This window comes from Condylura cristata, unplaced genomic scaffold (assembly GCF_000260355.1).
Source record: "Condylura cristata isolate star-nosed mole 26May11 unplaced genomic scaffold, ConCri1.0 scaffold00012, whole genome shotgun sequence".
Classification (NCBI taxonomy): domain Eukaryota; kingdom Metazoa; phylum Chordata; class Mammalia; order Eulipotyphla; family Talpidae; genus Condylura; species Condylura cristata.
The window spans coordinates 38917423-38930102 of NW_004567113.1; the positions used below are offsets into that span (position 1 = coordinate 38917423).

The 12680-nt window shown below is 45.1% G+C and overlaps 1 protein-coding gene across 2 annotated transcripts in view; it reads right to left on the reverse strand.

Annotated features, from left to right (window-relative positions):
• Positions 1 to 12635, reverse strand: part of PGM2 (phosphoglucomutase 2) — a 26277-nt gene extending 13642 nt beyond the window's left edge. For both annotated transcript variants that reach the window (XM_004681494.2, XM_012724295.1), the window contains exons 1-4: positions 12514 to 12635; positions 7738 to 7905; positions 3303 to 3409; positions 1254 to 1338 (exon numbers count right to left, since the gene is read on the reverse strand). In XM_004681494.2, the coding sequence (XP_004681551.1) occupies positions 1254 to 1338; positions 3303 to 3409; positions 7738 to 7905; positions 12514 to 12603 (450 nt within the window). In that variant the 5' untranslated portion in view covers positions 12604 to 12635. The remainder of the gene's footprint in view (positions 1 to 1253; positions 1339 to 3302; positions 3410 to 7737; positions 7906 to 12513) is intronic.
• Positions 12636 to 12680: the final 45 nt, after the last annotated feature.

A 12680-nucleotide genomic window follows, 5' to 3' on the forward strand; every position in this document is an offset into this window, starting at 1 on the left:
AAAAAGTAGGTCCTGGGCCCTCCCTGGTGGTGCAGCGGGTTAAAGCACAGCACTGAGAAGCTAAAGCCACTTCCGCATGAGTTTGATCCCCGCCCGCCCCAGAGGTGACCACATGGCGCGGCAGACCTCTCCTGACCCACCCGCTGCTCCCCTCAGCAGTGTAATTCGTCCATCTGCCTGTTCTGCTCCCCACTCTGTCTCTGGTGAATGCTCTCACCACCCCTGCACCTGTTCTATACCCCAGTTCTGTATGCATAAATAAATAAATCTTTTAAAAAAACATGCGCTATTAAAAATGAAACATGTGGGGCCTCCCTGATGGTGCAAGGAGTTAACTTGTAGCACTATGAAGCCATCTGCAGCCACTGCAGCAGAAGTTCTGTCCCTGGCCAGGGAGGTGACCCACATGGCACGGCAGACCTCTCCTGTCTTGCCCGCTGCTCCCCTCAGCAGTGTATTTCAGTACATCTGCCTGTTCTGCTCCCCACTCTGTCCCTGGTGAATCCTGAACCCCTGCATTTCTGGCCTGTACCCCAGTTCTTATATGCATATATACACAAATCTTTTTTTTAAATTTTATAACATTATATTTTTACATCATTTTGTACATTTTTTTTTCCATCTCAGTTGTAATCCCCACGGGTTTCCCATCACCAAGTCACCCATGTGCCATCACCATAATCCCATGCACTTCCCTCCCCACCCCCCGGTTCTTGATCCCATTCCTCACTCCACCCCTGCAAAATGTCTCTGGTATATGGTTGTTCATTATTGTTTATACACAAATCGTTTTTTTTAAAAAATAAAAAAACATTTGTATAAAAAGCTGGTGCACTATCTTGTCAAAATTCTTCATGGTAGGCATGGCTTGAGAATCCAGATTTCGATTCAAGAAATTACCCAAATGTGATAGTTGGGAAAGGAGTGAACAACTTAAAATTAAACAAGAAAAACAAAAGGCATTTGGTTAACGAGCTCCAATATCCTCAAATGCAAGCAAAAAAAAAAAAAGTGCACTTAAAAAAATCAATTCTGACGAATCAAAAGATGCACATCAGAGAAACAATGCTGGAATGTGGGGGAAAACATTCCTGGAGAAAGAGAGAGCACCCAACACGTGCCAGGTGTTCCCTGTCACTCAAATACCTGTGTGTGCGGTCTACAATAGCTAAAGGCATTTTCCAATGTGACATTCAGCTGGGTCCCATCCCCGAGCCTATGGCAGGAAAGCATTAAAGGCAACAGTTACTTACCACAAAGGGGGTTGGAGTGATATCAGAAAAGAGGTACACAGGGATCCCCTGACTGACAAATGTGGTTGCAGCAAGTCGGGCAAATCTGGAAACACAATGTGGCGAGGAGAGACAGGAGAGCGGTCAGGACAGAGGTGATGCTGCAGACGGCAGCGTATCTCATGCTTCCTTAGTCATCGGTCACCTCCGGATCAGAAAGCATCGAGTACGGTCAGGTTGGCAGAGAATATGCAAGCTGGCCGGGACTTGGGAACCTCAGGTTTCACACTTCTGTTTTACAGAAATGGGACTAAAGCAGAGAAAGGCCAGACAACGAAGGTACAGCTCTTCTCTTGCTTTATTCAAGAAAACCACATTTGTGAGCCTGCAGCTGACGACCAGAATATCTTGTAGCACCCTGAAGTCAAGCTGCAGGCCGATGTCATGTATCTTTGACACAGCGGTGCTTCCTCCCTTACAGTCACATCTGTTCCCATCAAAGCTTCTTCGCTCTTTGATTAGAAGCTTAGGACTCTATGAACTCATCCAGCACTGAAAAATTAATGAGCCTGTCCACTAATACTAGGTATTTGCATGTTGATCCAGTCTAAGAAACCACAATACTTATATTCTGGCTTGATTTTAAAAAAAATTATTTTTTAAAAAAGAAAAAAAGTAGGTCCTGGGCCCTCCCTGGTGGTGCAGCGGGTTAAAGCACAGCACTGAGAAGCTAAAGCCACTTCCGCATGAGTTTGATCCCCGCCCTGGAGGTGACCACATGGCGCAGCAGACCTCTCCTGACCTGCCCACTGCTCCCCTCAGCAGTGTACTCTGATGATCTGGCTGTTCTGTTCCCCACTCTGTCTGGTGAATCCTCTCACCACCCCAACACCTCTGGCCAGTACCCCAGTTCTGTATGCATAAAAAAAAAAAAAAGTGGCTCCTGTAACATGATTTAACATCAGGGGTTGCAAACTACACCCGTTTTTGCAGGTGTGGTTTTACCAGCACACTGCCGTGTCCATGTTATATGTTGTCTATAGCTCTTTTTGTGCTACCTGGTAAGGCTGAGTAATTGTAAAACTCTGAGTATACTGCCCACAGTATGTAAAATGTTTACTATAAAGAAAGTTTGCTGACTCCTGGTAGCAGCTTCTTTATGATTAAATTGTTACTCCTCCTTACTTTATGATCATAGGGCAAAGAGATAAAAGTCCATACTTCACAAGTTGTCATAGGAATGAGAAAATCCCGAAGGGTCTAGCTAATGGTTAGCACTCAAATGATTTCTGCTATTCTATCAAAATCATCATCACTTCCACCTTCATCGCTATCACCATCACCACAACCATCTTCAACACCATCACTACCACCACAATCACCATCATCACCACCCTACAACCACCATCATTACCATCACCACAATCATCATCATCTACCATAACCACCACTATCACCACCATCACCACTACTACCACCACCATCATCACCACCACAACCACTATCATCACCACTATCACCACCATCACCACCATCACTGCTACTACCACCATCACCACCACCACCACAATCACTATTATCACCACCATCACCACTACTACAACCACCATCATCACCACCATCATGATCATAACCACCAACATCACTGTCATTGTCAGCTTCATTCACCACCATCATCACCTCACAGTTACATAAGAAAGAGGCCTATAGTTTGCAACTCCTGGAAGAATATAGCTTAAAATGGCCATGCAAGAATGGGAAGGCGCTCGAGAGACTTATGAATAGTGGAAGAAAAATTAGGTGAAAAATAAGGAGGGAGCAACAATATTGCCATTTAAAAGTGCCTTTCACTTAGATAGGTATTAAATTCTATAGTGTCTAAATAATTTCATTTTCTAAACCCAAACATAAAACCAGAATTCTTACAAACTGCAAACGGGATTTATCCATCACTTTATAGTTAAGTAATATAGCTAACAAACGTATATAGAGTTAAACTATTGAAACAGTGATTTTAAATAAGACCATAAAATATGCCAGAAAAATATTTTCATATAAATATTTAAGTACCTTTTGCTGTTGCCTCCACTTGATGGATGAGCTCGAGCATCAAAGCTGATCACGACACCTCTTTGTTTCAGGTCACTGAATTGCTTTTCCAGGTATCTGCAAAATCCCTAAAAATAAACCCAGATTTAAAAAGTATATTTGGTTTTGGGCCTCCGTGGTGGTGCAGGGGTGAAGTCTCAGTGCTATCAAGCAATCACCAGCCGCTGAGGCCTGAATTCAATCCAACCCACCTACAAGGCGAGACCTCTCCTGTCTCACCCACTGCTCCCATCAGCAGTGTATTTCAGTAGCGATACACTATTCTGCTTCCCACCCTGTCTCTGGTGAATCCCCTCACCACCTGCACCTCGGCTCTTGTATGCATAAATAAGTAAATCTTTAAAATAAAGTATATTTGTTTGAAAATATCATAAGGCAAATATTGATACAGTTTTACCTACTTCCACCAAAGAACATTAGAACAAAGGGGAAGAGAAGAAATGCCTCAGGAATTAAACGTACACAATAAAAAAATAATTCTTGTCTATCTAAAAGCATCAGGAACTATGTTGGAGATGTGATATCTATTGTCACTAACACCAAGTCAACTTTCCAAGAAATCCCACTTTACAGGTGGGTAAACTAAGACTTTATGGACACTCAGTGATGCACCCAAGTTCAGATCCACCAGTGACAGAACCGGTATGTGCTGGCGTCTGGGAAGCGGCAGTTCAGTGTGGGGGTTAAAGCACACAGCACTTGGGGGTATGTCCCCCACTAGGCCACGTGAGAACAAATGACAACTTCCTTAACTGCTGTCTCTTTCCTCTTCCGTAAAATGGGAACAACAGTATCTATTCCAAAGGGTTGAAATACGCACAAAGGGTTGAATAGGTCACAGGCTGAAACCCAACAGGTGTGTTTGTTCTTATGCGTACTAGTGTTTGACTGTCTTCTTTCAAAGGCTATACCACTTTCTTTATACTCATTCTAAAATGCCTGAATAAACAAGAGCCATAAATGACAGGCATTCTGCAAAGGAACAGGTGCAAAGAATTGGTGGTGGGAATTTACAAGGAAAACACAAAAATAAAGATATAAATAAGTAAACAAATAAAAGGTCTGGCTAATGACAGAGACATGTTTCCATTGCTTCTACCTACTTTGTAACATTAATAGGTCAAAGACCTATTAGTCTGCTTTTGTGAAATTGTTTTACAACAGAAAGAGTTTTTTTTAAAGATTTATTTATTCATGCATACAGAACTGGGGTACAGGATGAGGTGAGAGGATTCACCAGAGACAGAACGGGAAACAGAACAGGCAGATGGACAAAGTACACTGCTGAAGGGAGAGTGGGCAGGTCAGCAGAGGCCTGCCGCGCCATGTGGGTCAGCTCTCTGCCCAGAGATCGACCTGGTGCTGCAGTGGCTGCAGATAGCTTCATTGTGCTGCGCTTTAACCTGTTGCACCACCAGGGAGGGCCTTACAACAAATGAGGTTTTAATGAGTCCATATCAGTCCAATTACAGGGTGTGGGCAGTTATACAAATAAAATTATGCAGCCTTTGGGCTTCTAGCACTTGCCTAGAAGTGATGAAACGCACAATTTAGCTCAGTGATTGCACTAAAATCACAATCTGTAATAAAGAAGATTAAAACACTGAACTTTGAATTCAATTGATTTAGATTGCTGGATAAAATAGGTTTAATTATAGAACAAAGAGACCTCTGATTAATTGGGTAATAATGATAGCTTATATTACTTATTTCATTTTGGCTGAAGGAAGCCTTGTGAAAAATAAATATAACTTAATTTTGCTAGAGGGGGTAACTAGCTTTCTTGCTAGAGCAATGTCAATTTTGAATGCCTTTAGTGTTTTCCTGACAAAAGTATTTTTTTGGCATATCTTTTGAGGCTGAGCAACACAAGGAAATCAGTATTAGTTTTGTGGGCCCCCCACCCCTGAGATGCCTCATACTGTGAGGCTCACATCCGTGACGGTGCCATCTCCCCAGCCCCAGCTGACTCCTGCATCATGGTCCCCAAGTTCTAGGGAACAAGATGCACTCAGCCTTGTCCAAAATCCTCCTATCTCCAAAATAGCTCTAAACGATCTGGTGTTCCAGGCAATTCACTCATATGAGGAATATAAAATAAAGTCCACAAAATCTAACCCCTGTGCCAAAATCTAACTATGGAATTGAGATACTAGAGCTGGGAGTGAGATGCAGAAAGCAAAGCAGTAGAGAGCCAGTGGACTGGGTGAAGGATTACGGGTGCACTGGTGGTGGGTGTGGTGTGGTAACATCCACCTTAAGAGGCATGGATCTATAGAGCTGAATCTTCTACACTATAGGAAACGCACATCTCCTCAATAAAAAAATAACACAATTTATATAACAAAAATTTCTGGTGTTCACTAAGTTTGAGAACCTGAGAGAATGGCTAAGAGAATAGGTATAATTATTCTAGAGAAAAGATAAAGATCTGGTGTCTGACTCTGGTTGAAACAGTTACCCCATAGCAAAATTCCATAAACTAAAACAGGATTCTCAGACTCACTCCACTCAAACCTTCCCTCCAAAAACTCAACTCCTTGCAGGAGACTGTGTCTAGGGATTTCCATGACAACTCTGTAACCTTATTATGGTTTTGCTAAACATGCCCAGCTCTACCTGTCATCAGATGAGAAGTATATGTAAGGTACCTATCATCATCATTATGAAGGTTTCCAGCATTTTCTTTTCAGAATTAAGGTGATGATCATTTTTATCAAGTCCAAGTGTTACAGGGAAGCCAAGAATGGACTGGGCCGCCTGTCTGTGGGGCCTCACCCGCGCGCTCACAACTCACTTATACTGCAGGTACACACAAAAGGGTCAATAACAGGTTTATTCACAAAAGGGGAAAGGAATAGGAAACAACCCAGGGAAAGAGAACGGAATACAAAGTAACTGCAATAGCTTACTGCTCGGCTGACTGAACACACAGAGTCACGAGGTCAGGAGAGCTACTTCCTGAGCGAGAGAGCAAGAGATGCAATTGCACCCAATTTATGCCCGGAATGTCCCAGAATTCCTGCTAGCTCCGCCCTTCGGTGCTTGCAGTTCTCTCCCTGGTACTGTGGGGAGTTATAGTTCCCAATCACTGGAGTAGGGTGTAGGGTCCAGAAAGCTGGAGTAGGGGGCGGAGTCCATAAGACTCTGCAGAGTTCCTTTAGGACATCCTTCAACCCTTAACACAAATAGTTGAAGAAATGGAGTCAACTGTTCTGTTCCATTTTTCTCAGAAAGAGAACGTTTGATACAGAACGGCTGCTTTTCTGTTCTGTCAGAGGCTCCCTTGCTAGTCTGAACAGTGGGATCTGAACACAAATGGAATCAAAGGAACTCAACAATCATTTCCACATAAACTATACATTAAACTCAAGAGAAGTGATTCTTGGTAATTCCAGCAGTTAGAAAAAAAGCTTTTCAATATTTGTGTCCATATCACAACAAAATGACAAAGTCATAAAAGTCAGTCCAGGGCCCTCCCTGGTGGTGCAACAGGTAAGGACACAGCACTGCAAGCTGGTTGCAGCCGCTTCAGTGTGAGTTCGATCCCCAGCCCTGGAGGTGACCCTGACCCACATGGGGCGGCAGACCTCTCCTAACCCGCCTGCTGCTCCTCCAGCAGCGTACTTCATCAATCTGTCTGTTCTGCTCCCCTCTCTGTCTCTGGTGATCCTCTCACTGCCCCTACACCTTTGGCTTGTACCCCCGTTCTGTATGCATAAATAAATAAATCTTAAAAAAAAAAGTCAGTCCAGCAGTTTGAGTTGGGGGATTTGCCCTGACTTGAAAGCTGCACAAGGGACTCTATCTGTTTTAATCATTCTCATATCCCCAAATACCTGGCACCTAGTAGGCAGGTGAATGAGTGAGTGAATCGCTACACTTTGCCACAAACACTGCTTCAGCAACCAGGAAGCCCCTTCCCGATGGAGTATGTATCTCCTACACCCAGGCCAGCCCACAAGACCAGACCATAACTGAAACAACTTAGTCCTGCCAAAAACAGAAGGAGCCTGGAGCTAATGAAACAAGGAGCCCTCAGACAGATGTGGTCCTTCTGCCTTAAACAAACCAAGACCTCTTCCTCCTGAAAAAGTCTCTAGGTTAAGAAATCAAAACATGAGGCCAACCAATTACAAACTAGCAAGTAGGCTCTTCCAGAATAAAGCAAGAATCCCAGCTAAAACCAATCACCAGTTTCCTTTGCTACCTCAGTTTCTCTATAAATCCTCCCCAGCTCCTATGAGCTGAGACCCTGATATGTGAAGACCTCTGGTTCGGTACTGCCTTGCTGTGGATTCACTCAAATACATGTTAAAATTTTTTTTTAATATGCCTCAGTTTACCTTTTAAAGCTGGGGCCATGTGAGGAGTAACCGAGTCATAAACAAGCTACCTGAGTAGTCTGGATGATGGTCAAGTCGTTCATGCGAGAAACCCCGGGTCCCATGGCGGCGCGCAGGCCAGCTGTCCCAAACTCCATCCGCGCTCCAAAACACGCCTGCAGCTCTTCCTGGTTACCTTCTGCAATCAGTTTTTTCACTGACGCCAAAGTTAAAGGATTCTGTAAAACACACCAGATATAGGCAGGTGAAAAGAATTTTAAAAGTCTGAATCAAAATAAAAAGACAACCATTTCAAATATATGTGCTTTTCAATTTTCTGATGTTTCTAAAATTTGCAATGTAAAGTCAGTTTTTTTTTTCTTAAAATGTATGATATTGTGGTATCATCCATATAGACTGCCTTTTGTTCCCAGTTCTACACCGTTTCTAAAGCTCTTGGAATTCCGGAGTGCTTAGAGTGAAAAGATCATCTTTTGTTATTCTTCAACAGCCCCTTTCAGCCAAACCAGAGTTCATGCTAGTGAGCTAGCAGCTCTTAGAGCAGGTGGGCTGGCTGCCCCAGAAACCAACCTCTGGGTTGGAGTGTCCTGGGGGCTGTCAGTCCCTCCCGGTGACTTCCAGGGAAAGGGGAGGGGTTGGAAAAGGAGTGTTCAGTCTCCAACAACAGTGACTTAATCAATCGTGCTTATGTACTGGAATTTCCCCAAAAACACCCTAAATGAGAGGGTCTAGGACTTCAGGTTGGTGGACGGGGGAGGTGGATGAGGGCACCGACTGCTGGCTTGGAAGCTGTTTCCCTCCCCTGAACCTCACCTGCAATTTCTTCCATCTGGCTGTTTCTAAGTTGTGTCCCTATAATAAAACCAGTAGCAACAGTGATAAAGGGCCTTTGTGAGCTCTGTGAGTCTTCTCTGTAATCTCCAGAAGGGGGGCGGGGTACTCCAGGTTTCCTGCCCCATCCTCAGGAAGGTGCAGCAGGGCAGGTGGGAGAATCCAGGAAAGCCTGGAAGAGGAGCTGGAGAGAGGGTGATGGAGAGCTGAGGGAGGTACATGCAGCAGAGAGACGTGTGAAGAGTCCTGCTCGCTTCTCAGCCTTGGGCTTGTGCCAGGGACTGGGGACATGGGTGGTGGCCCTCGAGAGGGGCAGTGACTGGGTGAGAGACGGGAGCCTTTACCCTGATTTGGGTTTGGGTTCTGCGCTTTCCTTTCCAGTCTTCCTGGTCTAGCTGGCCCCCCTGCAGCTTTCCTGTGGGTCTCAACCAGAAGATGCCTCAGATTCATGGCAAACATTTATGCACATTTATGCTCTAAGCGTGTGTCTTGTCTTTATGTGGAGGACAGCAGAATCCATTTAGAGTCGACAGATTTGGGGGTCCTATGAAGGGCTTCTACTTGGAAGTTTTTCTCACCTAAGGATATACTGTTGCTAGAGGAGGGCAATGCAGGATTTGATTTTTTTTTCTTGTCAAAAGACTTGCACAGATGTAAAACCATCCCCCCCTCCTCCCCCACACACACTGGTTTCTGCCCATAGGATGGAGCTGTGAAGGTGGCTTTGCCCTCTTGCTTACTAGGTTAGGGTGGGGTCCCCAGAAAACCGTACCATGTTTATGGCTTGGTGTGGGAAGTCCACACATTTGGTGTCAGAAGTTCTCAGTAGAGGTAGAAATATTTTTTCCCTTGTATTAAGATTATTTCCTTCATGAACACACAGGTTTTGGGGGCTAACATCCAGCATAGATTCTCAGCCACACCTTCACCTACCAAGTCTATGCACTTGGGAAGATTATGGAGCTTCTTGCATTCCCAGTTTCCTCAGCTGTCAAATGGAGATAATCTAGAATGTCCCCTACATGGTGGTTTTGAGGTGGTTTAAAGGTGGTTTACATGTGAATCATCTTTCTTTAGCTGGTACTTGGCTGTATTCAAAGCAAATCAAATTTCCCCAGAAAGTGATGAAATCACACCAAGACCTTCTTTTTGTAGTGTTTGTGATTTGTAAAGGCTTTCACGTACCTGGTCAAAGTTGAATCTTTGCAGACTGCAATGACTACAGAAGGCAGCAAATATAAATTGCATTTTATAAGTGGGGAACATCAGAGGGGAAATTTGTTGCTTAACTTGCATTAACCTCCTGCCTTTCTGTTATACTAACTGCTTCAAATAGACACTCACATAATCATTTAAGTTCATTATATATTATCATATATTCTTTATACAATAGTTGCAGATAACGTTAAGAATGGAGAAATCACATTAACTTCCTATCAGACATTTAAATGAAGAACTCAGGAAAACAACAGAGGATATAATATATTTCTACTTCATAGTCATCACCCAACTAGATGAATACAAAGGCAAGATGTAGTTGCTCAATTAAACTTTCATATGCAATTGCAATAAAACCTGCGCTTTCTGGAATTAAGCCCACATCTCCAGATTACAGCAGATTCAAAAGCAATCATGTAAAAGTCCATTTTTTGTCCTTAAAAAGCAGTAGGCTGATTATAGAGCACAATCTAAACAGAGGCTCATTTGGAACACAAATGAGTTTTAATTAGTATTTGATTAATGGATGAGAAAACAGACTTCATGGTCACACCCAATACTTGTCATTCACAGCACAGATTTGGAAAATATTACTTGGCCTTTGAGAGCCATAAAAGGCCAAATAGTCTAAGAGGAAGAGGTGGTAAAATAAGAAGGAAATACCCAGAGAGCAGCAAAGACTTGAATCAGCCCTGAGCCAGACCAAAGCAGAGAACCACACAGGGCTGAAGGCAGGCAGGGATGAAAAGCCACCTGCCTTTCCCTGGGGGATTCAGGCACGAGGCTACAATGCTCATGGCTGGCAGGCTGTTCCCAGGTGCCTGTCTCAACAGAAGAAAGTGAGTGAGGAAAGAAAAAGAGAAGTGACTGAAGTGGTTTTTGTTTCTTTTTTAAGATTTATTTATGTATACAAGAGCTGAGGTGTAGGCCAGAGATGCAGAGAGGTGAGGGGATTCTCCAGAGGCAGAGTTGGGAGCAGAACAGGCAGATCTACTAAAATACACTGCTGTGGGGAGCAGCAGGTGAGACAGGAGAGGTCTGCTCTTCCTGGCCAGGGGGTTGAACTCACACTGAAAGGACTGGTAATAGCTTCTAAGTGCTGGCTGAAATTTTTCAGCCGTGGGCAATACCACTTTGTCTATACCCAGGGAGGTGCTGGCTTTCTCTACAGATAGAACTTGTTGTGGAAATCAGATTTGCATTTCTTTACAGGGACATTTTATGGAACAGGACAGTTCTTCCTATGACTTTAAAAGAATTCACATTGAATTCTTTTCAAAAGAATTGAGTGTCCAACTAAGTTACCAGAAATGGAAATACTGTTCTTTCCTAAAGAATTACAAGGCTGTTTTTCCAGGAAGACAAAGTCAGCAAGAATTTGTCCACAGCATCAGGACATTCTTGGTACAGGGGCCAGTGAGTAGGCAGAAAGACCTGGTCCTTACTGATGGGCTTGCAATCTTCTTCATTCAATAAATATTTTAGGTACACCAAATGTAGTACACTATGAGATCCTATAGCCCATGGACGTTAGATAGGAAGCAGACAGACCAGCTATATGGTTTGCTGTGACTCACTGCAAAAGGAAAATGTGTTCCCTTGTTCAACAATTTGTTAAAATATTCAAGAGCCCTCCCTGGTGGTGCAATGGTTGTCAAAGCGCAACACTACCAATCTAGGGGCAACCACTTCAGCACGAGTTTGATCCCCCCTTCAGGGAGGTGACCCACATGGCACAGCAGACCTCTCCTGTACCACCTGCTGCTCCCCTCAGCAGTGTACTTGGTCATCATGCCTCTGAAATCACCTCTGAAGGTTTAACAAATAAACCTCCAGGTTCTTGCTTTGTTAATTGGACTGACTGCAGTAAAAACTGTGAAGGAAAAGAGCAGGATGTTTACAGAGGGTATTAGGGAGAAATAATTTACTACAGGCAGCCAGGAAAGCCTCTCTCACAAGTCACATGTAAGTTCAGACCCAAACCATGAGACACAATGAGAGAAATAAGTTCAGCATAAGAGTGGAGAGGATGATTCTAGGAAAACAAACAGCATGAGCAACAGAACAAGTGAAACTCAAGTTAGAAGAAGCCAGACTCAAGTTAGAAAGAAGAGACAGTGAAAGCAGGTCCTCTTTCTTTTCTCCAGCAGCTGAGATAGTGAAAAGCAGAAAAGTTAGGGGAGGGGTGGAGGGTTATTGCAAAGGGGTTCCCTCCCATTTCCGCAGGAAAGAGGCAGGATGGAGACTCCAGAATCATGGCAGGTGGAACCAAGAAGATCTATTTTTGCACCTGGGGGAGGTGGAAATGAATGTAGCTTTGCAGGGCTCTAAGGGGCATAAAGAGGAGGCAAGAAGGAATTATTCCGGGGGGGGGGGTGGAGTGCTAAGGGCTGAGGAGGATGTGGTGGGGGGGGGGGTGTCGGGAGGAAGTGCACAGGCTATGGCCTAGGTCCATCAGCCCGAGTGACAGGAACCACTGCTACCCTCTGCCAGACCCCTGAACTTCCGGGCGCCGCTCGATGCTCCACTCCCGACTTTGCAACCCCGGCCCGCCGGGTGACAGCTATTGTCCAGGGACAAACTTCCCGGGAAAGTCGTGCTCTGACACAGGCAGACCAGGCCGGGGAGGCCCGGCTGCCGCCGCGTCCCTAGCCGGTGGTGAGCAAGCAAGGAAGGAAGCGCTCGCACCCTCACTGGCGGCGGCGGGGCCGCGCCCGTGGAGCAGGGTGCTCGCGCCACCTCCCCCGGGAGCCCCCAGCCTCGCGGGCGCCCCTCACCTTGTCCCATCGCAGCCACCGCTCCGTCTCCTGGCCCAGCCGAGCGTCCAGGCCGGGGCCCACGCCCCCCGGAGCCGCCGCCGCCGTCATGCCCGCACGGCCCACCGTCAAGTTCAGCAGCTGGCAAGGTGCCCTTCCGGCAGGCGCGGGGCGGGCGGGGCGGGGAC